At 38.7% G+C, this 26,238-nt stretch overlaps 1 protein-coding gene across 5 annotated transcripts in view; it reads left to right on the forward strand.

The window, feature by feature from the left end:
* Nucleotides 1-24,968, forward strand: part of STX16 (syntaxin 16) — a 26,197-nt gene extending 1,229 nt beyond the window's left edge. For 2 of the 5 annotated variants that reach the window (XM_008593158.1, XM_008593165.1), the window contains exons 2-9: nucleotides 7,487-7,498; nucleotides 14,481-14,588; nucleotides 15,069-15,209; nucleotides 16,136-16,301; nucleotides 17,367-17,458; nucleotides 17,985-18,128; nucleotides 19,292-19,372; nucleotides 21,906-24,968. In XM_008593158.1, coding sequence (XP_008591380.1) covers nucleotides 7,487-7,498; nucleotides 14,481-14,588; nucleotides 15,069-15,209; nucleotides 16,136-16,301; nucleotides 17,367-17,458; nucleotides 17,985-18,128; nucleotides 19,292-19,372; nucleotides 21,906-22,010 — 849 coding nt within the window. In that variant the 3' untranslated portion in view covers nucleotides 22,011-24,968. Of the gene's footprint in view, nucleotides 1-7,486; nucleotides 7,499-14,239; nucleotides 14,358-14,480; nucleotides 14,589-15,068; nucleotides 15,210-16,135; nucleotides 16,302-17,366; nucleotides 17,459-17,984; nucleotides 18,129-19,291; nucleotides 19,373-21,905 lie in introns of all 5 variants that reach the window. The other 3 variants (XM_008593178.1, XM_008593184.1, XM_008593172.1) reach the window with 3 other exon arrangements.
* The last annotated feature ends 1,270 nt before the right edge of the window (nucleotides 24,969-26,238 follow it).

The raw sequence follows: 26,238 nt of genomic DNA on the forward strand, positions 1-26,238 counted from the left end.
CCCCCCCCCCCCCCCCCCCCCCCCCCCCCCCCCCCGCCCCCGTCGTCACTGCACGACAGGCCGCCTCCAATTTACCTATGTTTTAACACTAAGATTTGGAAGCGTTGGGCCTTTCTGAAGCCTTCTTTTCGTTTCCTTTTGTTTTAAGCCCCCCCCCCCCCCAACAGTGAGCCTCACTTTGGCCCTAATGGCCAGGTTGCAGGTTCACTGACTCAAATCCTTGCAAATGAACAACTCCCTCCTCCAAAAGAGGAAGGAATTGTGTTTTTATTTTTTTTCCGCCGGTTTTCTTTTAATGGCCTCGAAGCCCTCTGTGTGGCCGTGTTCCCTGTGAATAATTGCTTCACTGTTTTTCCTGGGGGCTCATGTTTGTGAGACTGTAAGGTGCTAGGCTCTTCGTTTTCCATTTCCAGACAGGAAATTAAGCTTTCCCCTTCATTCGAACTTTTTAAAAAAACATGGTGTGCATGTGAAAATTAACCCCCTTAGAATAGCACGTTTTTTGATTTTATTAACCAGAACCTTTATGTAGCCTAGCAGTAGTTTTTTTAGGGAGGTCCTGGAAAGGTTACTGTTTTTTGTTTGTTTTTGATAGAGGCTGCCTTTCCTTTTCTGAGCCTCAGTTTACTGGTCTGTTAAATAGGGGGTGGCTCTGGATGAAACAGATTATTAGCTATATAATATCTTAAATTAAAAAGCGAATTTGTGCAACTGTTAGTAGCAGACAGTACTATTGTCTACTGTAGTACTACATGCTGTAGACTGGCTGGGTTTAAATAGAAGCAGCATTGGAGCATGAGGGAATAGTCATCCCAAAACCAAATTCTTGGGGATTATACTTGAAATATACAGTTTTGGAAATCATACACTTATTTCATCTCTTAGGAAGTGTATTGCTTTTTAATTTTTTTCTTTACAATTTTATCTAAATGCTTCTGGAAAATTATGTCATGTTGTGATTATCAACATGTCTACAAAGACAGTGTCTACAAAGACAGTTTTTCCTTTCTGTAAGTCACAAGTGGAAAATGTCTTTGGCCATATTACTCAAAGAAAAGCGAATTTAAGCCGTGTGAACAGTTTCAGAATAAAAGCATGTAAACTTAGGTCAGAAAGCATAGAAAATAGGAATGGAGTGTGTTTGGGTTTTCATTTACTTAAGCATTTGAAGGTTTTTTACATTTATAAACTGGAAGAATGTTATTACACTGAAATAAGTGTAAAGATGTCTGTGAGCACGGAAACGGGCTAATTCTAGCGCTGATTTTAAAGAGTATCCTGAAATAAGCCAAGAAATAGAGAGTAGAAATTGAATGAATAAAATCTCTCAATGGAACTTAGTTATGTTAAATAAGAACTGCGCATTCCTTAAATAACTTGATTTTTATGCTACCTGGTGGGGGAAAAAAAAACAAACAGAACTAAAACTCATGTTAATGTTTCTAGGGCACCAGTTTTAACTGATTGAAAAACATATTGTTTGTTTTTAAATTTTTAATCATATGAGGTTCAACACACTCTGAATCTTTGGGTAACATGAGATTTTTTTTTTTTTTAACCATTAAGTCAGACAGTTTAAAAATCTGATGTCTGAAACAGGCAGGATTTTAAAAGTCTATCTCTGAGTCAAACTGCTTTTTAAAATGGTTTTATAAGTTAGGCAATTTTAAAAAAAAGATATTAGCTAAGTAAAATAATTAAAAGTGGATAGCTAAAGTACACAGTTTGGAAAAATAGGTATGTCAGGAAATGTACAGATATATTTAGCTAACTCAGACAGTTTCTTGAAAATAGATTTCTAAATCCAACAAAAAATGTGTGTCTAAGTCAGCACATTAAAAATATTTCCTATATGTCATACTATTGAAAATGTTAAGCACTTGTATTAGTCTGACCGTTTAAAATCTTTCTCAGATCATAAAAGCAATCAGATCATTTAAAATATTCTTGTAGTCAATTCAGACTACCTAAAAAACAGAGTTTGCAATCTAACAAAAATCGCCTAAGTAAGAATTTAAAAAGAAAACATATTTATATATTTTAATTGTGTGCATTAAAAAACACGTGGCAAATCATAAATTTCTGAAGTGTTTTGGGTGAAGTGTTCCATGTTCAGTTTGCTTACAAGTGATTTTACAGAAACTATTTCTGTGTGCACACACGCACACACAATCAAATATGGTAAGATGCTAGCATGAGTAAGTAGAGATTACAATTTTTTCAACTTTCCTGGAAGTTTGGAAAAGTGTTATAAACATTTTGGAGAAAAAGCCCTATCTAACATGATTTTTAATAACTGTATTGAATAACTCATGCAATATTTTTCACTGCATATCTAGCTCAAAAAATGTAAAACTTTGCTTCTGACTTGTAAATTTCAAAACCATGTAGCAAATCAAAACTACATCTGAATATGGACTAGGTGTTAGGTGATATTAAGAAGTTATTAATTAGTTAAACTAATCAGAATCAAATTTTTTAATTTTATTAGAGATGCCTACCGAAATGTTTAGTAATGAAATATCAAGATGTCTGTTACTTATTTTAAATACTTAACCCTCCCCCAAAATAGAGTAACAAATAAGGCAAAATGTTATGAATTGTTAGGTCTAGTGATGAATATGTGGGGGAATACTATAACATTTTACATACTTTTCTTGAATGCTTGAAAAATTACAAAGAAAAACATATGTGTCATAGTAAAGTAAAACAATTAAAAAGGGACAGCTTGTAACTATATATCTAAAACTCAGGTAATTAAAAAGTAAGTAACTAAACCTGACAGTTTGACTTAATTTGAAAAATCATAACCTGACATTTTAAGTTCCTAATTAGAAGAAAAAGCTGTAGAAATTGATTTTGGTGTGTGTATTTGTTATCTCATACACAATTAAAAATAAATCACACCTAAAATAATAGATTTTTTTAAAAAAAATTCTAATCATGAATGTTCACATCCTTATTGAGGAAAAAGCTGCAGAAATTTATTATGAAGTGACGTGTGTATATGTTTATGTATCTCATGTACCTCATAACAAAGCATAACTAAAGCCATATCATTCAAAAAATTTAAACTTATATTTTTTGCATCTTGGTTTGAGGAAAAAACTAGAAGTTGTTGGTAGTTGGTGGTAGGGGTTATTGAGTATACCCCACAGGTTTGTGCAGAATTCAGTAATATATCATAAATAAGAAGAAATGTAAGGAGGACATGCAGTGGCAAAACAAAGTCCCTAGGGCCACAGGGACCTAAAAGTCATTTGGCCCCACATCCCCATTTGTGATAACCCCTCATGCCTGTCTTGTACATGCTTGTCTTACTAGATCACATTCTGTGACAGTGATAGGAAATTCCAACAGCTAGTTACTCCATATCTTAAAAGTCTTTGCCCATGTTAATCCCAACTATGTCTGCATCTCCCACCCTGTGGTCCTAGTTCTAGTTCTGTGCCCTAGGGTCTCCAGCACAGGAAACCTCTTCCTTCTTCTGCATGATAACTCTACAGCCTTCTTCTTCCCCTGAGTTTTTTCTAGGTTCAGCATTCCCGGCTCAGACAGCATAGTTAAGTTTCTTTCCTATGAATGATGTCTAGTTTTTCTTTATCCTTTTTAAAGTTCAGCATCCAAAAATGAACAAAATTCTATTTGTTTGTGTTCTTAGTTGTGTTAATATTAGTAAAACTAATTGTTAAAAAACATACTGGGTTTTGTTTGATTTTGGACTCTCAGCAAAATGCACTTGTTGACATTTCTCATGCATTCTGTTTTTGGCCTCAGTTTTGGGTGCCCCATCACGTTTATGCCATAGGGCAACGTGAAATAAAGGAAAGAGCATTGGACTGTAAGTCTGGTGATTTAGGGCTAAGTCCCACTCTGCTGCTGACTCAGAGTATGTCTTTAGGCAAGGTTTTAATCTTTTTGAACATCTTTTGCCACATTTGTAAATTGAGGGGTTTGAGTTAGGTGATTTCTAGTTGCGTTTCAATTCAGCAGTGTTTTCTCAATTTGTTTTAATACATTGTTTCTCTGGATCAAGGCACACAGCCTTAGCTTTAATTTCAAAAAGAGAAATCTAGAGTTAACAACAGTGTTGTGGCTGTCAGCCCAAGGTTACCGACGAGAATCCTTAGAAGTACACCCAGTACTACACAAAAGTAACCTTGACATTCTGTCAGCCAAGGGTGGGTTTTAAAGCAGAGCCTCATTCAAGCAATTACAGGCAGGTTGACTGTAGGAAGCTGATAAGGATTTATGAAATTAAATAATCATTCAAAAAATTTGTAGTCCTGAATGAATGAAAAGTAGATGTTGAGTTGTCTTTCTGATCTGATGAGATGCTGTATGGATTTGTGTGATTTCCTTTGATCTCCTGGAATAGATCTAATATGGGGGTTGGAGCTACTTTGTTAGTGTTTACTGCCTAATCCATACTCGCTGTAAAATGATGCATAATCTATAAAGGGAAGCTCAAGTTAATTGGTCTTAGATTAGTTTGAAACTAGCACATTATTTTTAATAAAACATGTGCTTTAGGAAAAAAAAAGAAAGAAATTAAGGATTAACTATGGTTATAGGAAACCCGAGGCCCTTATTCAGACTTGGCTACAATATTCAATAAGATTTATTCAGAGCTTACTATGTGCCTGGCTTTGGGCTAAGCCCTTTCCATGTGTAACTTTATGTCATCCTCACAGTGCCCTGTCAAATAGATGCTACTGTTTTTCTCATGATACAAATAAGGAAACTGAGACTTAGAGAAGTTAGGAAACTGGCTTAGTATCAGCAACCTAATGAATCGGGGGGCAGTGCAGGGAAGTGAGGGGGTGGTGCTGTGATTGGAACTCTGGCAAACCTGGCTTCAGACCCTGTGCTCCCCTTCTGTGCCACGCTGGTACTGGCTCTGTTTTCTAGGACTTGTGCTGTAGATCTTGGAAAATGGAAGAACTTTTTATTTTTTTTTTTCTTACCATAGTCTACCATCTTTTCTTTATCTCACTTTACAACCTTGCATGCTCAATTTTTAACTTGCATATTGAAGGTTCTAAGTTTTATTCCAGGCTGAGTCTGTTGGAAAATTAGTTCTCTGTCTTTAGAATCCAAGTATGAAATCATTGTATATTTCTCTTTAGACCTATTTGCTTTTCTGCTTTTAAAGATTCCATTTGAGCAGTGAGGCTTACTTGAGAATAAGGGCACTTTGTTGGATAAAAGTGAAGCAAACTTTTATTTTGGCAGTAACGGAAATAAAGTAAATATCACTATAGCATAGACCTGTACTTCCAACTCATTTTGCTCAACTTTTCCAGACTTCCTGAGTAAACACAGATGGGTTTCCACTTATTTTTCAGTTTTATGTAGAAAGTTCTTTAGACTGTAAATTCCACATGCTGCTTGGAGTTTTCAGTATTTGCTTGATTGCATGCCATTGGCAGGTCAAAAACCTAGATTTAGACATTCTAAAGATTTAGAATGTGATGATGTGTAGTAACGTGTTTTCATTTGGCTGTATTTTGGTCTTTCCTGATGGTAATTCTAAAGGTTTTAATTCAGGTCTTGACTAAATTTCCTGGTAATTTGGTGGCAGGGGGAACTTTGAAAGCCTTGTTTTTAAGTAATAAATGGGGGGATTCTTTGAAAAGGTAATGTTCTGAATATAATTCCTGATGTGGTGTGGAAATACTATCACAAGTAATTCCCCAAATTGTTAATAAAATTAGGGAGACTGGAGGGTGGGGTGAAAAGAGGCCTGAACACCTGGGTCTTTCCCCATCCTAGCCATTATTAACAAGCTCTGAGATTTCAGGCAATGCATTTATACATTTTGAAGTTTAGTTTTCTTATTTGTAAGGAAAGAGTTGTTTCTAGCCCTAGAATCACATGATTCTGGTTTTACCTCTTATCAGCTAATAATTATAGAAATCAAAAGATCAGGGGGTGTGTGCTGGGTTAATAATCCAAGAGGACAGACTCACGTGTAGCAGAGATTTTAGCCGTGGTTTGCAGTAATACTTTGTTCAAAGATTAAATATCAAGGAGCCGCTGCAGAACACAGTAACGGGAAGAAGACTGAGATACTGAAGTTAGGGGGTAGCATCTTGTTTTATTAATAAAATATTTCAGTGCTTTCTTGCTGAAAATGTTTAGCTTTTAAAAAATAAAAACATTTTTTCCTTTTAAAATAAAAGGTAATGAGATTAGATTTCCATTTATTTGAAACTATCTTCTCTATTAATATCTTGTAATACTACTATTATGGCATGGTGTGTGTATAAATATAGCTCTCTTTTGCTCTCGTAACAAACTGTAGAAGGAATGAAAAGGATTTTCAGCTTTCTATGTCATCTAATTGAATTTTTACGTGGAAGAATGTTGCTTGATTATATTTTTATTGCTGTCATTGTTTAATAATATTTTGGCTCTGCTAGACCAGCTTCATTTGCACTATTAATTTTTAAATAAGTTATATTTTTTATTTTCTAAATTAACTGCTAAATATAAAAAAATCAACACAGTTGATTATTGAAATTCACCACTAATTATTTCAGTGATCAATACTGTAAAAAAAAAAAAAAAAAAGACCTCGTTGTTCAGATTATATGTCATTAGTAAATGTCTGTTCAGAAGATAGAGTTCCACGTTGATCTAAAAAAGAATCTTAACCCTCTGGTGCCAAGTTTCTCCCTTCCCACTCCCCTATGCAGAAATCTCTCCTTAGCTTTTGTTTTGTTTGTTTGCTTTTATAATAGCTTTATAAATAACTGAGCTTTTTAGACTAATAATAATAATATATGCCAAGCAAATAAAGAGTTTTTCTTTTATTTTACCACCTGTGTCTCTCTCCGGGAAAGAGTGGTTTCTCAGCTCTCTTATAACCACGGATAAAGCCGTGTCTGCAGGATTTAATTTGTAGAAACCGTACATATGTGGTCACTCAAATATTATCTGAACACAGCCATAGACAATTTTGGGATCATTCATTTTTTAATTTTGTTGCATTTGCAGGGTTGATTTACATTAAAATAAACATTTATTTTACCCTATAAAGTTACATTTTAGTTTTGCTCTTTTATCTTCCAAAGGGAAATTTAGAATGTGGCATATTGTATATGATATTTGATATTCATGAAACAGATTAAACAGTATATTTTAGTGAAAACTAAAGCAAGTATGTTTTATTTGTTTCTAATGTATTTCAATTTTTACAACTATTTATTGCTTGTTTTCTATCATTTACCAAAACAACAACTACAGTAAATAAAAATAAAAACATATATTGATGTAGCTTTTCTTAAAAAAGGAAGAATCAGTAAGGGGACATTTTAAATGGCTCGATTAGTGGATTTTTATTTTTAGTCAACTTAGAGTTGTTTAAAATCTCAAGTGTTTTCTCGACTGACTGTACCTTGTCTGTCTGTCTGTCCACATGCTTCTTTCTTTTTACTATCCCTAACTGGATGGGACTGATGGAAACAACCTGTATCTTCAGGAGCTGGATGAGGTATTGTATTTTGAATATTTTTGTGTGTTAGGTAATTTTAGTTGATAGAATACCTGTTTTTTCTGAAGTCTTTGGTTACATATAAAATGCTAACAGAGCTTATACTTATTTTAGTATTTGTCTTGATTACTTCATAATTAACAACTTAATACTTAGAATTTATTTAATATATTTTCATACCATGTGAAGTGATGATTTAGAAAAGGGTTTAGGAAATAATCTTGGAAAAGTATCTCAACTTTGGAAGCAGTAAAGGTTGAACATTTTCTTGAACTTGAAGACAGATTGTTTTTAGGGTTATGTCTGTAGCTTCCTGATTTCTGAGAGTAGTGTGATGTATGTAATTGCTCAGGTAGAGTCTAGAAGGTCAGGATGTCTGGCGAAAGCCCTACCTAAGTAGGACTGAAGCCACTGGGGCTGTTGAAGAGCCTTCCTGTCACTCGTGTTTGGGATGCAGTGAGTGGCACTAATCATTGCAGGGCCCTTCCTAGGAGCATGCTTATGGCCTTTTCTTTCCCGGGTAGCATCTTGCCCAGAAGGTGGACAGAGTATCTATATTCATAGCATTTTATTTTAGGAGCTCTAGTAAAAGGGTTGGGAAAAAATGAGATTGAGTTACTCTTGTTAATGTTTGTGTGTCTATTATCTGTTTCAGCGATGAAGGGGTAAAAATATTTTTCCTGAGGGTAGTAGACCTTTTAAAAAGAGTAATTGTTGGGGAGGGGTTTGTGTTCATTTTAATTTAGAAATATGAACAGTAAGGTGGGATTAGGATCACTATCTTCAAAACCACTTTACCTTACTAGTAAATTAAGATTTACCTATAAATTCTGAAAACTGTAACTAGTTGATAATATCAACAGACTGGGCACAACCTAAATGTCCTTCACTGGGAGCTGGATATATCAATTATATAGCATCTCAAGTATTCTGTAACTGTTAGATAGTGAGGCCCGTCTATGAGGGCTGCAGTAGAATGAGCTCCCAGACACACCACTAAGTGGAAGGAAGCTTGCTGCAAAACAGTGTGGAAAATGTGATTCCCACTCCTTTTCTTTTTCCTTTTTTGTTAAGAAAAACAACTCCCATTTATGCTTGTGTGTGCTTAAAATATTTCTGAAAAGATACACAAGAAACTATTAACAGTGGATACCCCCATGGAAAGTCTGGGATGGAAAAGAAACTTCCTTGCTATTACAGACCCTTTTCTTAGGGTAGATATATACTTTTAAACCATTTGCATGTGTTACTTTTATTACTAAAAAACAATTAGTATTTAAAAACAAGCCTGTAGCTGTAGCTCATTGAGCCAGGTGCCATGGCCATGTCTGCACGAGGAATGCTGTCCCCAGGCAGGGCCTCTCGCTGCTAGCACCCATCCCAGATCTGGGGCCCTGGGGAGGTAGAGGTAAGTCAGCTCACAGGCCGTGAAGTTAAAGGACCTCGGGTACAGTGGACAAGGATGGAAAGGCTTTGGGGGCTTAGAGAGTGGGTGGTTTTAGAATAAATGTTACTTTTTAGAAAAGTTTGAAAGTAGGGAACTCATGACCCCCTGTAGGATGGGGGAAGACAAACAATAGAATGACTGTGGTTGAAGAAGCATTTGGGTAGTCGTCTGAGGATGGCATGTAAGTGGATATCATTACTTGGGGTTTGCCATCAGAACCAATCTCCAGTCTTTCCTACTTCCTCTTCACGCAGCAAGTTCCAGAAACTGGCTATGCGCTATATGAACCTGCAGGCCCTTTTGCTTTTGTTATTCTTAGCCTCTGGGTGTTCAAAAGCAGGTCTTCACATTCTGTGGTCAGAGACCCTGAGTAGAGAGCCATTTCTCCACACAAACCCCATGTGCTGTTAGAAACGTGAGTTTGGTGTCCGGAGCTCACCATCCAGTCTGTCCATTCTGGCTACTCATGGCCACCTCACCCCCTTGTGTATTTCATGTGCCCCTTTTTCTCCTTTGTCCAGCACTATCTTATTTTCCATGAAGTGTAGCTTCCAGAATTATACATAACATGTATTTTACTTACCTCATTCATTCATTTCGTTCATTCATGTTGACTCATTCAGCTAGTTGTAACTGTGTTTCCATCACTAAGAAGTGCCAGGTGCTAAACTAGGAGCTGGGGATGTAGTTGGGAATGGTGGAAGAGGCTTGTTTCACTGAAGCCAAAGTAGGGCTTCAAATTGGTGTCTTCTGGGAATACTAAAAGTGTCTCCCAGATCCCAGAGTGGATTAAGTGGAAACCTGCTCCTTTATAGGTGAGGCCCAAGCAAACATACCCAATGGCGCATCACTTGGGCCTCTTAGAGTAAAGGCATCTGTGGCTTCTGCTCAGAGGCTTCCTGCGGTCTGTCCATTTTAGTCATTGTCCTACTCACATCTGAGTACCCTGGAGCTACCACTCTTCATTCTTCTCAGAAAATGCTAAGATGTCCCCTGAGGATGAAGCCCACCCACTGTTCATTCTCTTATCCGAGGAAGTGTCTGGCCTCTCTTTTGTTCTCTGTCTCTAATCTACTTCCCCTCCTATGACAAAGTAATCTCTCAAATTGTTTTTTTAAATTCAAAATAGGAACTATTAAAAAATTACAAGTTGTAAATGTCAAGCTTCTAAACACACAGCCTGGGGAGGGCAGGGTGACATAGAGGGCATCTGGGAAAGCCCAGGCTGTGCTGGGATTCCAGCCCAGTGGTCACCCTACTGATGAAGGCTTGAGAAAGTCCCTGGGCCCAGCTTGGCTTCAGTGTCCATATTTGTAAAATAAGGAGAAGTGCCCCTCTGAAGGATTTTTGTTGGGACTGAAAAAGGTCAAGTCAGTAGAAGTGCTTAGTACAGGGCTGACAGAAGACCAATAATTATTCCTCCTCACCTTGTTTTTTAAAAGGGTGTATATATTAGTTGAGAAAAAGAAAAGTTAGTGAAACTAACAACATTAATTAGTATCAGAGTGATATGATTCTCAGATTTTTTTATTTCAGTATTTTTGTACAGTTTAAAGAGTACCTTTTTTGAACATTTATTAATTTCATAATCAGAAAAAGTAAGCATTATTTTTGAATTATCACAGTTTAAAAAAAATGTAGTGCTGACATCCCGTGATTCTCTTTCATCCACATGCTATTCACTCCTCCAAGAACTCTGAGTTGTCTTCAGCCTAGTTGTCTGTTAGAGAAGTCTCTGAGCCCTCTGAGCCCGGTGAGTTATAAGCATAACTCATCTTGGGCTGACTTCATCATGCATGCTCCCAGAGTCTCACGTGGGAGCAGGAGTTGCCAGACTGTAATTTCCAACGTCCCTTCTGGACTTTTTAAATGTTCATTGCCACAGACAGTCCAGAATTGACAATATTGTTCTCATTACCAATGCATTATGGCTGAACTTTGCTTATTTTTTTTTAGATGGGGAGGAGATGTATCTGACTTTTCCAGTCTCTACAGAGGATTTGCTATTTGCTTAATCTTACAGTACACTAAATCAGCCTTCACGTAAAGGCAGGGTTTTGCAGAGTAGGAAGGTTGTATGTTTGGAACAGCAAAATTTATGAGAGAGTATGTGTTCCTTTCATAGATCAAGAGCTTGTCCATAGTGTCTGGTACTCTCTAAAGGGACAAATTTCAATATCTAAAGTAGATATCCAAGGGCAAAGGATAACTTTAGAGAGACTAGCAAGAAAGCCATTTGGGTGTGCTGTTTTGAGCATCTATTGGAATTTTTCTGCATTTCCCTCAGGAACAATGACTCTGGGTTAGGGTAGCACACCCCAGTAGTTCTTGGAAGACAGAACTACAAGTCAAAGAGATAAGAATTCTTCAATTCTCAATTCTCATAAGTACTATTTTCATAAAAAATTTTTCTTATTTAAAAAATATAGAATTTTTTTTTTATTTCAGAAGCACAAGTCCATTTAAGAAAAGCTTCAGTAACCAACATCATATATTTGTAGAGGGGACTGAGTTGAAATTCAGCAAGGATAAGTTAAGTAGAGAATTAGAAATTTGGCAGGTTTTTGAAAATTGATATATATGCTGGATATTCAGCAAATAAAACATTTTTAAATGGGGAGTGAATTTTCTGAAGTTGAAAGGGTGATTATTTTGCACTTAATTTTTTTTATGTTTGTATTTGTTCCCATTTCAAACAGTTGACATTTATCTTCAGTTGTTTTCCCTTCCCAAAACATACTGGCCTGATTTTTGATGGTACAGACTGTGAGACATATTACAAATCCATAGTGAGAAAGGAAATGACATTTCTTCTCAGTAGGGCAGCGTTTCTTTATCATGATGAGCTATAGTGTACAGACTATATCAAAGGGGACAAATTATTTGCTATTTAAAGTTTGCATTCTCAAAGAATCAGCTGTTCTATTTTACTGGCAAAATCCTGATAGACCATGTGGGAAAGCTAGTACCAAATGGATGGGCTGGCATCTGTCCCCTTCATGTAGCGATCTCTTAATTAGCAAGCTTCCTTAGGACACTTAAGGAAGAGTGTATTCTCCACAACTTTGATTTACCCCTAATTTGGGGGGAACACATCCATTGTGTAAAATCAAGTACTTTCCTAAGAATTGAATCCACTTCAACTGACTTTTCGTATATGGTTTATAATTTATTTGTTTCGGATAAAATGGTACCTAATCAAAATGCAGGTAAATTTAGAGAGAGTGATACCATCTTTCTGTGTATCTTTTTAGTTTAATATGTGTTTGTAAACAATAAAAAAATACAAAATAAGATCATGAGTTTAAAAACTATAAAATCACTATAAATAAAACAAATTATTATTATTACTCTTGAAATAAGGTACAATAATACATATGGTGGATTAGATAATAAACTGGCATAGCAGAAATTCTATGACCCATGAAGAGGTACCTTAGCAATTAGGTTTTTATTTGTTTAAACAGCTGGAGTTGTAAGTTCAAGTCCTGCTTCATCCAGTCCAGCAGTAACTGTGTCCAGCACTGCTGCATAGCTGGGTATGTGGTTTGTCCCTCTGCCTTAATCACTGTGTCCTCTACAAAATCGTGGCCCTCTTGGTGACCGTGTAGCAGAGTTATAAGGAATAAACAGCTTTGCCTCTAGGATGAGGTCTGTGCCTTGTCTCCATGTCCACAGATGGCCAGCAAGAGGTGGATTTTACTGACACTTACGTGCTCACTTGAAGCCTGATCTACAGTCCCTGGTGCAGTTGGTGGGGAATGAATCACAGTACTGTGTTTTGTCATTGTTTTAATCTGATGGCTTGTTGTCCTGACTCATTTTCTTAGCAAATTGCAGTTACATTTCTTGGGCCTGCCAGAGTGATTGGCAGCTTGTAGAGTGGAAGGGTCTTCTGGAGTCAGCTGACCCAGCTTTTAATCTGTCACGTAATAGCTCTGTGACCTTGGGCAAGCTACTTAACTTTTCTGAGTTTTAATTTCCATTTTTATAAGTTGGAATAGTGGTTCCTAGCTCACCTAGTTTTTGTGAGGATTAAAGACATAAAAGGAAAGTAAAATTCCTATTAGTGAGCTCTTTAAAAACAAACAAAAGGTAGTGGTGGTTGAAGATTTTACATCACACACTTAGATCTCCAGACGTGTGGGTTTGGATGACACACCATTTGTTTAAGAACCAAAATTACACTGGGCCTGCAGCATCCACGTGGCAGGTGAACACTGGTGCACTTTATCACGGCTCACAGACACTCTGGGGGCCTGGTCCCTTCAGTGTGGTTGCTGTGCAAGGTGCATTCCCTGAGTGGACTCGGTGCCCCAGAGTACATGGAGTGCCTGAAGCACAGGGAGGCAGAACCACACCAGGGGCTCAGGGGTGGTTGATGGTGAAGGCACCAATTTGCTTTAGGAATTTTGCTATGAACTCTCTGTTCAGGATTTTGGGCTTGTTCCTTCAAGAGTTCTTTTAATCTAGGTTTTTCTTTATGTGATATTTTTCTCCCTTCATCTGTGGAATTTTAATTTTTGTCTTGTTCCTTTATTGTTAGAAAAGCAAATAATGAAAAAATAAGTTTAGATAAATGCAGGCAAGGGGGAAGAAAAGCAATACAAATTCTTCACCCAATTCTACAGTGTGATTTAGAAAACTTACGAAGTATTATCTGTAAAGGACTTTTATAGACTATTTTCCTTTATGTTTTGATCATCATTTGGATCTTTTGAAACTGGCATTTAAAAATTCTGAGCTCCGAGGGCACCTGAAGATCCTTTTAGCCAGTTCACTGCCTCCAGGCGAGAAAACAGCTTAACCATGCCAAAGCCATGATTTTCCTCCCATTTTTAAAAGCTTTCTAAGGCAGTATGTTATATAGTTAAAATAAATAGAAATTATCGATATCATTTCAAAATAAGGGAAAATGTTGCCTGTGGACATTTAACTGAAGAAAAGAAATGACTGTAAGATTGCGTTGAGATTTTAAGGATTGCTTTTGCCAAATGGTAGGTAATTTGCTAACTGTTTTAGGCAATTCTTTCACACATTTTAACACATGGTTAATGGTTTCATGACTAAGATAACTGAATCAGCTCTATTTGCAAAATAAGCTAAGTGTATGTAAATAAACCTTGCTGCTATTGAAAATTTTGTATTAGTTCCATTTACAGCTTAGTGGGGTTTTTTTTGACTGTGTGTGATCACATTAATTGTTGAGGTTCATGCCATTCTATCATAGTACTAGTACTAAGAGGTCTTTCTTTTAAGGATCTTTTGTTGACTTTTTCATTACATTTCTATAGCCAGATCAAGTCAAATTCATGTTCTCAAGTGTGTCCAAGGAAATTAAGAACTGGTGCATGAAAAGATAGGAAAACAATTCCAAATCCTAGCAGTATCAAAAGCAAGTTTATAATACAGGCAAGTGCATTTACTCCTACATTTCTATATCTTTTTAGGGAGCAACATTTAAAAGGGAGTAAGAGTATGCATATCTAAATGGAATTTGAATAATTATTTTAAATGTCCTTTATTTCCCTGCAGCTTGCTGATGACCGTATGGCACTGGTGTCAGGCATCAGCTTAGATCCAGAGGCAGCAATTGGAGTGACAAAACGGTCACCTCCTAAGTGGGTGGATGGAGTGGACGAAGTAAGTTGAATGGTAGTTTCTCGCTGTGTGTTTTTTTTGAGTAATTATGGCAACATATTTAAAAATATCTGCTATATAAACTAATTTGGCTACACATGAATGTATGTCCCTAGAAATACTTTAGCTTTAGGTTTATTCATACTATAGACCACAAGAAAAAGGGGTGTGCGTGTGTGTGTGTGTGTGTGTGTGTGTGTGTGTGTGTGTGTATTACCTTTGATTTTAGTTTTAACTAAAGTTTTGGCTTTAGTATTAATAATGGCAGTAACTACCTGAATTATAGAAAGAAATTGAAAAACTGTACAATAAGGAAAAGTAGTATTTGATTTTCTTGTATCTTGAATTAAAAGTTGCTCACACATCAGCAAGCCAACATGTTCTCTGAAAGCCAAACTGTGTATTCTGAGTGTAGCTAATGTCTTGGAGGCAGACAGATACCTGCTGGGCATCAGTGGAGTTCTGGTGACTTCATTTGTTTAGATACAGTATGATGTTGGCCGGATTAAACAGAAGATGAAAGAATTAGCCAGCCTTCATGACAAGCATTTAAACAGACCCACCCTGGATGACAGCAGTGAGGAGGAGCATGCCATTGAAATAACCACCCAAGAGATCACACAGGTGAGCATGCCAGGAATCCTGGGGAGACAGGGCCAGCTCCAGCCTTCTCACGGCCATCTTGAAAGCCATTAAGAGTTACTCTGAGTTAGTCAGTGAGTCAGTGTCCTAGAGCTTCACGTCCCAACCTGAAGTTCTCAAAGGGACTTCAAGAGGCCCAAGCTCCTCCGAGTATCAGCATACATGCAAGATGTCTCAGAGGTGTAGGGACTGTTTCCTGCTAGATTCTACTGTGGATGGACTAAATAGAGCTAAAGTCAGAGCATCACTGAGTTCAATCCTCTGATTTTAAAATGTGTAACTTCTATGGTACACTGGTGCTTAAAAAATGTTATGTTAAAATATTGTCCCCGTAACTGAAAAGAAATTTAGAATCCTAGAAAATTTTCTTGTGAAATGTTAAATTTGACTAATTTTTAAATAGTACAACTAGTGTCTAAACTTCAGTATTTATGTTTTTTGTTTAAATCTCCTGGGTGCTAATTAACAGAGCAGGAGTTTGGTGCTATGGGAAAAGCCCTGGAGTGCTGTTTGAACCCTTGTTCTGGGCAATGTGACAGTGGCATAATTCTCATTTAGTTTCTATAACTCTAGCATTCTCATCTGTAAAACAGAAGTAATAATAGTAGTAGTACCTGCTTCATAGCGTACTGTAAATAAGAAGAAAGCCACGATAGAGTGATATAACACAGCATGATGGTGTGTGCACAGTGCTGGGCACATGGCAGGTACTATACATCAGGAGTTGAAATCCAGTTAAATCTTTGTGTGTGTAAATTAAGCCTCAGATCACGTTTATGTTCGCCTTTCTCTACACCAGTCTGCAGGAACAGCATTTCACTTCTCACTTGTGACTTGCGAGGGGTGACAGGTTTAGACAAGGGGCTTCCTTCTCCGGCTTGCTCTGAGCCTCGGGCTCGTTCTCTCAGCTCTTCCACAGATGCCAGCGCGCTGTACAGGCCCTGCCCAGCCGGGCCCGCGGGGCCTACTCCACACAGGAGGAGCGTCTGCTTCAGAACGTGGTGGCCTCGCTGGCACAGGCTCTGCAGGAGCTGTCCACTAGCTTCCGGCATGCACAGTCAGGCTACCTGAAACGTGAGTGTCGCCCGGATTTATTTCAGGGATTTTGAGTAAGAAAAGAACTTTTTGTTTTCTTTGCTTCTTTTTTGTGACTTTATATCCATTTAGCTCCGTACCTTTCATTGTTAGCTTTCGAGCACATTCACACCTTGTCCACCAAAAGGCAGTCTCCTCCTCATGTGAGACTGTGGCCCAGCATGAAGGCACAGCCCTGGCACAGATCGAGGCTGGGCTCCAAAATAGTTCACATCTCAGCAAACAAAATTTATCCCATGTCAGGCTTGAAAAGTTTGAAAATCTATCTAGCTCATGTTAAAAATCTGTTGTTTTCTGGATGTTGGGGTTTGGGGGAGCTGCTCATAAATAGGTAAAAAACAGTTGTTATTATGTAAAGCCACATATTTGCATAACAACTAAAGTATTTGAGAGTGTCTGAAAAACCTTCCTGGGAGTAGGTTGAACACTTCTGCTGGCACTACCAATTCGCTCAGCAAACCTTTTCTTCCGAAAAAGTGCAAAGCCGAATTTCAGTTATTTCCTCATTCCAATTACCTTGTAAACTGGGTTTTTCTTTATTGCCATTGTAATCAATAAAGTCCCTTCATACTCCAAAAACAAAAACAAACTTGTTTTCCCTCCCTCTGACAACTGGTATATTTGTATTTTAATTGTATTACATCTAAAATTTGATTAGGGCCATTTGGAATTATTATTGGAGATGCTTCTAGAGAGAAACATCGTTGTTTTTTATTTAAGTGTTTTGTAACAGCAGTTAGAGCAAATATCTCAGCTTCACTTAGAGATTCTCAGATGGTTGTGTCATTTTTGTCTTGGCAGCAAGTGAATTGTGCATTTACTGTGTGACTTTGTCTTGACTAACCCCAGATGCTTGCATATTGTTGTGTGTCTATAATCCTTTACTCTCCCCTCCCTCGCCCTTGGAGATAGGCTTCTTTAAAGCTGCTAAGAATATCTCCGTTGTGACTGTTGAGTTTTACTCTAGATTTCCCTTTTTTAATGGTGGAAAAGTTGCCAGGATGGTTTACATATTCGAGTAAAGTGAATTCCTATCTATGATAGGCATGAAGAATCGAGAGGAAAGATCTCAGCATTTTTTTGATACATCAGTACCACTAATGGATGATGGAGACGATAATACTCTATACGATCGGGTACGTGAAGGGGCTGCAAAATTGACTGCTGTACATTTGCACTCCGTTTTGTTTCCTTCTCTTTTAGACCTCTAACTTCTGCGCACTGCAGATGGAGCAATGTTGTTGACTTATATTTCCATCAAATAGTTTTTGCAGCAGGCATAAGAATAGCCATAATGTTTCTTCCTTCCCAAGAGCCACAGGGAGACCTTGTAATCTTGCATCTTGCTTTCTTGGAAGGAACCCAGAGAAGCACAGGGTCTTCCTCTGGTGGTTTTGCTCCCCAGCCCTTGTGTGGCTGCAGACCTGGGCTTCTCTCCCTGCTCCCCACTTTTTTGGCCACTGTGCTCTAGATTCTGCTGGTTTGGGGAATTTGGATCTTTGCTGTTAGGGGGAAAAAAAGTGCTTATTTACTCTTGATGTGCTGTATAGGAATGTTTTTAGAATTAATTTTCTTTAAATCATATCTAAACTGGAACACCATAGCATTCCTGAGTGGGGGAAAACAATCTAACCTACAGACTCCGCACTATTGTTTTGCTAGGGTTTTACAGATGACCAGTTAGTGCTGGTGGAGCAGAATACACTGATGGTGGAAGAAAGGGAGCGAGAGATACGCCAGATCATACAGTCTATTTCCGACCTGAATGAAATATTTAGAGACTTAGGAGCAATGATCGTAGAGCAGGTATGTGAGTTGATTTTCTTCATTAATGGGTTTTCCTTCTCCAAATTGTATTAATCCTTTACTCCTGTCCGGAAAAAAACTTGAGTCTATCCCTCCAATGTGTGTGAACAAATATACCTATATATTTATGTATTTACAAATGATACAGATAGACTATTGTTATTCCCTATAAAAAAAAGTCAATAAACCTTTTTTAGATAAAAAATAAATAGATGTTTTAATGTTCTCTGTCCATGCCCCCAGGGCACTCATGTGAGCACCCGTACTTTGGAGACCTGGTTGGTTTTGACCATGCTCAGATGTATGTAAGATTTCTCTTCTGATTTTGGCAGGTTATTGTGTAATGGCAATTAGAACCACTAGCTTTCAAGTAGAATTAAGTTGTTGTTCATCGTTAAAATCTGATTAAGGCATTTTATTATCTTGCCAGCAGGGATTTGGGTCCTGATTCCCCTGAAACCAACTGCAAAGTGGAGTTTCAGGCTATGGAAGATCTAGTTACATTAATTACTACAGCAGTTCCCAGTGAACTGCTATCTGTTCTAATCCAGCATGTTTCAATAAAAGCCCTTTTTTTCCATATAACCCAGTGTGCCCTTCTTCTATTTGAACCAAGAAATTAAACCATTTTTAAAAATTCTCCTTGAGGCCAAATTCTTAATTTTTGATGGTGGATCAGAGCTTACTGTTCTCTGTTCTAATCCATGGAGACCTATATTCACATTGATAGACATGATAGTCAATTTATAGGCCTAACCAAAACCAGGTTGAGCTTAACTGGTGTTCTTTGCTTACTTGAATCCAAGTACTTAAGCAGCGAATGGGAACAGAAGCTAGCCCTTCAGTTTGGGAAGAACCATATATATTTTAAAGCCCCAGTAAGTCTGAATATGGCATTACCTATAATGACTAAATCCAAAAAAGAAACCTCAGTTTGTCAGTATTTCTTTCTCATGAACTAGACTTTATCACAACTAACACAGCACTGTGCCTAATATTGCTTGAGGATGGATTCCAGAGCTCAGTGTGTACCTTTACAACACAGTTAAGTAAAACAGATCGTCCTGTGGATGATGATGTCTGTAATTTGCATATCTCATTTTTGAAGTTCAATTTTCCCAGTTGCGGTTGTTGATCATCTGTAACTATCATTTATTACTCAGGGTACTGTCCTCGATAGAATCGACTATAATGTTGAACAGTCCTGTATCAAAACCGAAGATGGCCTGAAACAGCTTCACAAGGTAATAGCATATCTTTCAATAGGTGAGAATAGGAACTGTTATCAAATATCAAGAATTCATAAGAGGATCTCTTCCTTCAGAACTGTCTTCAGCATTCTTGGGTGTGTTGTGAACTCTCGTACAGCAGTGTAAAGATGGACAGCATCATTTCATTCAGAGCCGACCATGTAGGTCATTGCTGTTTTACTGCAGTTCATGATTCCAGGTGTGCCTCACACTAAGCTCTGAACTGCCGAGAATTCCCTTCTGTGACAGTAAATTCTAAAGGGATTGGAGTTTTCTTCCTTTTAGAAAATATTCCATCCTTTCTGAGTCTTCTTGTTTTAGGAAATCAATTGAATGGGCATTTGCTAAAATATGTGTTGAAAAATCTGCTTGCGGCTGCTGACTCAGTCCCTCTCGTTGTGACGCATTTCTGATGAATTGCTGGTGGGAGAATCATTCAGGGGAAGATAAAAATCTAATTTCCCCATTAATTACCACAGCATATCTGTGTATTACCTTGAGAAAAGAGAAGTTTGTTGAAGTGAGAGTATTAGCTCTCTTATTCTTTGCTGATAAGGTAGCTATTTCCAGGGTGTTTTTCATGATATTTGTTAATTTCTATCTTTTCTAAAAATAAATGAAAAGCATCTTAGAAATCTTATAATCAGTTATGAGAAACATATGCATACACTTCTGAGTGGCTTTCATATATAATTGGGTACATATTTCCTTTAAAAAGAATACAATAATAATACTTCCAAATAAAATAAATTTTGTCCGTTTTCTTGTATCTTTGAGACCCAGTGTTATTTTTAGCCATATAATGAGCAGTTTTTCAATTCACTAATGTCCTACTCTACCATTTTTCTGAAACCAATTGCTTCTGTAGCTGAGATGGGCTCATCTAATAGTAGTATCAGGTTTACAAAAAGTCAAACCCTGCACAAGTCTGACCAGAAACCCTGAATGGTCTTCACAGCATGCTGTTGCCCAGGGCTGGGTAGGAGTGAGGTATCTGCTGAGAGTGGGGAAGGGAGTCTTGCCAGTGTACACTGAGGCTTTTCAAGCATTTAGATTAACTTAGTTGCCAAGCCCTGTATATTAAAAGTGAAAACTAGCTTTAGTTTCTCACTCTATAGTACCCAGGTTTTGATATGCTGCTAAATTATGCATTGGTTTTGAAGTTTCTTAAATAAAAACTAGTGAAACATGTTTTGTAATATAACACAAATAAAGGGAAAAGCTTTCTCCACAGGAGTGAACAAATCTAGTGGGAACTGAAAATTTCGTTTTAGGTTCTACTGTATAAATCATTTTGAGAGGTTTTAAAGTATATTATTTTGCATTGGCTTCCCTGGTGTTCTGGGGTACTTATTAGAAAAGGAAGCACGCCCCCCTTGCCTCCCAGGTCACGCTGTTGCCGCAGCAGGGCTACTCTTCCCTGGCAGTTGGCTTGTCTGCAGGTGGTGGAATCTTGGGTGTTGCTCATGCTGACCTGACTCTCCAGATGTCTTACCTGTCCTGATGTTTCCTCCCAGTTGATGAGGGGCTCCTCCAGATAGGTTAGGTGGGTTTATTTAGGAAACAAAACCACCGGTCAGAAGGTTGGTAGGGGGCCAGGGAGGGAGAGCAGAAGAGATTGGCTGTTCTGACCAGGTCTTGCCACTTGCTGTCTGCTCTTCATCCTCTTTGTGCTGCAGTAGCAACATCTGTAGAAGGGCAGGGTGTGCTCCCCTAGGATGTGCTTAGAGACCCCTCTCCACTTGCCTCTATCCCGGCTCCCCCTTCTCAGGGTTCTGTGTCCATCAGTAGCAACATGGGGTGCTTTAGCACTTCTGCCCCTAGGCATGGTGGACTCATGTTGCTCCCTGCACAACGTGGTGAAGGGGTGCTGAGGGCGGGCCCAGTCCCTAGGTTGAGCTTGCGGAAGCTCCTCTGTCGTGTCGTCATTCGTGCAGGGAGACCTTGCCTCAGGTGTGTTTTCTCTGCATTTGGCATCCATGGGGCATATATACCTGTTTTTATTTCAAAGGAAGAATTTTTTTCTTATTTCCAAATTCAGGGGAGGTAGAAAACCGGCCTCTTTGGAACCCTCAGTTCCTTATCTACTGGTTATGGTGGCTTCAGCCAGTTGTTTCATTTCATAGTGAATGAGGTGTGCATTCATTTAAAGAACAGTATCCAGAAACAGACAGCTCTTATTGGAAGAGCGGTTCATGACAGTAAGTGGGAGTCAAGGCAGGCAGGAGCAGGTCCATCTGGATCCAGAGGCATGATCTTTGACTTCTCCGTCAGCTTTTGGCTTAACGGTAATTTCAAACAAGTGCATTCATAAGTCCAGGATAAATAAGTAGCTCCCGGATCATGGGACTTGTCCACTCCTTTTGATTGAATTCACTTTAATTATTGAAGGGATTACAGTAACATAGCCTATAGCAGAGATGTCAGTTATGTGCAGATAGAAGCAGAAGCCCAAACTGGAAATGACTGAGACTTGATCTGGGATTTGGGGGAAAATGACTGCCTTTTTTCCCTCCTCTTTCTGCAGGCAGAGCAGTATCAAAAGAAGAATCGGAAGATGCTTGTGATTTTAATATTATTTGTCATCATCATTGTCCTCATTGTTGTCCTCGTCGGCGTGAAGTCTCGCTAAGTGACGTTGGGTTCTCATGGTGTGCTGGCTGCGTGGATTTCCCAGGTGTGAGGGGCTCAGCCCGTGCTTGGCTGGCTGCCTGCGGAGGTGCGGCCCCCGGATCCGAGAGTTGGGGCAGCAAACCTTTCCATGGACTCCTCCTCCCAGTCGTGCTCAGCGAGGGGAATGGGCTTTTGTTTTTCCTTCACTGTCAAGAACTTACGGACCTTTGATACTGTTGCAGAATAGAGATTGAGTTCTGTGATCAGGTATAATATATATTTTTTTGAGAAAGAGAAAATGAGTTGAAAGTTTACAGGCACTGCAGAAGCTGTTCAGTATTATACGTGTACATGCTATTTTTCTAGCAGTCATGTTTGAGCAGCATGTTAAAATAATTTTTGGAAAAAATTTTTTTAACCATCTGGTTTTTAAGAAATTTGGTACCAAAATTTATTAGTAGAGGCAAAAATTCCTCTTCATCTTTCTCTCTATATTTTACAGTTGAAAACAAACTAAGAAGTCCTTTAAGAATTTATAATCCATTCCCCATTAACTTAATTTAGCTATTCCATCACTGTTAATGATCAGAGTAACAAAGTGTGAAAAATAAGAAACCATCATTGATGTTAATTAACACATTTAGATGGGCCAGTTAAAACAGCTATATAAGTTTAAATTAATTGTAAATAGAGTATTCCTCATTTAAGATTTTTGCACTGCATTTTCTACTGTAAACCAAAAGGAGTTAGTAAACAAAACCATCTAAATGTAAAAGTTGGTGATTTGAATGAACCTCATGTTATAAGGAAGCTTGACAGTGTCATGAAAGTCACCAGATACGGCCAGTGTGTCCCTGTGGCCGTCCCTGGCCACCCTTGCTCAGTCCATTACTTACATACTAACTACATAATGACCTGTTCAAACCAGACTCCATTTAATGAACTGTGAATTTACACAGAGGCCTTTTTAAATGGGGCACCCCATTTAGGGTTAGTGGACCTCAAATTATTAACCAAACATCACTCCATTTCAAAGTAAAATATTCCACCAGTGATTTGATTTATCGGCTCTTCAACTGCCACTTAGCAATGCCCAGAACGTAGGCATATTTCCGAGGATTGTGAAAATTTGACTAGGAGGAAATCCTTCGGTTGTGTGAGCATAGATCAGATCACCAAAGCAGGACTCTGTCGTTTACTTACCTACTGTCAATATGGTGCTCGAATATATTCCTGGAACTGTAGAGTAATGTGGGAAGTGATGATAACTTTGAAAACTGTTTATTGGCCCTGTTTTAATTGACACCAGTATAGTTTTAATGGTCTTTGTGTTATTTTTGATGGCTTTTCCATTGTTTTTGCTTCTCTTAAAAAGTTTAAGAAGAGCATGACCTCGTTAAATATGTTACCCTTTATTTGGACCAGTCACGTAAGATGTCTCTGTAGAATTGACTTTGAAGTTGCTTCCAGAGATTCAAGTTGTCCAAACAGATCATGGGCTCGACACCCAAACCCCTGCCCCAGCCTCCCCTTCCCAAGTTGTTTATGCCTCCAGGCAGCCACTGGTTTTTAAATTATTGATGTGACGTGGATGACAATGATCTAAATGTGTCCTGGCATTTCAGGAAATAGCATGGTATTCCCTGACAAACATTTATTAGGAAAGAGGATCATGTAATACAGATCTGGTGCCTCCGCAATCACCTCTGAAATGTGGGGCTTCTACAGATCTTGAGAGTCACTCACTGTAGGTTCTTTAGTCCCATTTTAACCCAATGGTTGAGAAGTTCAAAGGTAGACCAGTTGCTCATAGGAATGGGGCTGTTCACATTAGGGGATTTGCCTCAAAAATGGTCTACAGAGGCAATACTAGATCATTGTTGAAGCTTCTTAAAATGCTCAGCCTTATTAATCCTTGAAGGAAAGTGATCTTTAAGAAAGAATCACCATTTATTTATATTTATTTTTACCAAATGAGGTGATTAGGGTTGATTATTGTGCCCCTAGCCCATTGGGTAAAATAATAGATCTGATTAGAAATTGTTTTAAGGATTACATGTGGGCATGGGGGAATTGTCCCATTCTGCCTGAAATCAGTGCAGTGCTGGCTAAAATCCCAGCTATCTGCTACCATAACTGGTGGCCCAGTGCAGGAAATGGACAGACCCAGCATGGAGCTGGCCCCAGATCCTGTTCACCGACCTGCTTGCGTACTCAAACCACTGTATTTTTCTGTTGAGCCTATACTTGGGGAAAGATCAATAGCATTTGAGGAAGTAAGAGAAAATTGATAATCATGTCCTGGTACCTCAGGGTAATTCTTTCCCTCTGAACAAGGTGGCCTCCTTTGCCTGATGACAGCTGTTGTCCATAGGCACGTCAGACCCTTCCGTGGAGGCGACAGGTGCTCAGTCCAGTCTCTTCCCTGGCCTGCAGTGCAGTGCGCCCTTGGAGAAGAGGCCCAGTAGGGAAGGCTCCCTTTAGGCACCCCGGGATGGGCCTCTGGACACTTGTCCCCTTTAAAGTGTCCTGGGGTGGCTTCAGTTAAGCGGAGCTGGGAGGAAAAACGGAAATGTTTACAGTCAGTTCTCCAAAGCTTCTGATCTTTCCTGAGATTGTAACTGAAAACTGCTGTCTCTTGTTTTGTTCATTTTGGGGGTGGTGGTGCTGGCTGGGCCATGCCACGTGCAATGTCTCTAATTTAACGAATTTGCCTCTTTCTCTGCTAATTGAGAGAGCATTATTTATTTGTTTTGACACAAGTGCTTTCAGTGTTTTACCCTAGCTAATGGCTTCTTAAAGGTAATAAAACCCTTCCAACCTAATTGGTCAGATAAGACTTTTTTCTCCTATGCTTAAATAAAGCAATTAGTGAAGCGCTTCTATCCAAAATGACTTTTTTTGTCCTTTTTTAAAACTAATTTACTGTTACTGGAAACTTTTTGTACAATAAAGCAGTCATGCAGATTAAAGAACATCCTGGAATCCTAGCATTAATTTTAACGATGGGTTCATGTTTTCTTGAAATGCATTTGTGTTAGAGGAGGGCCTGGCCAGTGTTGTGATCGTTTGGGCTGATGACTGTTTGTTTTGTGCCTCAGGCCTTTGCCTTGGTGTCTGAAAGTGGATCTGTCTATCTAATGGATGCTTTCAGAGAGACCAATCTGTTTGCTATCCAATATACAAAAAGGGAAACTAAGAGGCAGATTTTCTTATGAAAACATATGCTTTACATACATACCAAAAAGCATTTGGAAATCTTCAAATAAAAGTGTAATGTGCCTTGTTGAGAGATAACACACAGGCTCCAGGACACCTGACTTTCTAAAGGACTGGGTGTTTTCTGTCCTGTTACAGCACAAACTTCAGGGATGGTGTTTGCCAGTTGAGCTCAAAGCCAAGACTCTGCCCCTGAAATGTGTCTGGGGTATTCAAAGATGGCCCTTTGTCATGAAGCTTGACTCTCATGCATCTGTACTCCTGGTGGGAGTTGTGGCTGTAAAGTCATGATGGGCGTATGTATTTTTTTGGTTAAACACCAGAGTCTAGACACCAAAGTAGAACCTGTTGCTGCAAGTGGTCTCTGTGGCATGGGCCTGAGATACTGCTGTCACTCGCAGCAGTTACCTGCAGAATCTGTCCACAAACCATGCAAAAGCAGCCGCCACCTCCTGTGGCGCTCCCACCCCCAACTTGCTCACCAGCCACTGGCTCTGTCCACGAACCAAATCCACTCTCAAAGCGTGGACATTTGCCATAGGCTTCAAGGACATTCTGACCAGCAGTGATAACATTAAAGAAGTCCTCCATCCTGATGGGGGCTGTGTAAAGATGGCAAAACTTGTGAATGTGCAGGCTCTGTCACGTGTGAGGTCTTGAATGGTAATCTCTTGTGTTATGTTCCTGACTCTTTGATGGCCATTCTTGAAATGGCACTAGAGGAGTATGCAGGTATAAGTCGAAACATCGCTCTTGAGCACAGCGTTGTGAAGACTCAGGCCCCAGTGCAGGGGGTGAGCTGCCAGGAACTGAAAATGGTAGACCATTGGGGTGTCGCATTTGAATGCTCACCTTGATTTGTAGAACAGTCTGGGTGTAGATTTACCCTGCTAAATTTAGTGAACATCCTATAAGAAGTCTAAACATAACCCAAAGTTTGAGCAAGCTAGAAGTCTTCCTGGTCTATCGCCTGTACTTGTATAGACACAGCAAAGCAACTTACCTGGGATAGCATGTTCTACATGCTG

Source organism: Galeopterus variegatus, unplaced genomic scaffold, assembly GCF_000696425.1.
Source record: "Galeopterus variegatus unplaced genomic scaffold, G_variegatus-3.0.2 Scaffold157, whole genome shotgun sequence".
NCBI lineage: Eukaryota > Metazoa > Chordata > Mammalia > Dermoptera > Cynocephalidae > Galeopterus > Galeopterus variegatus.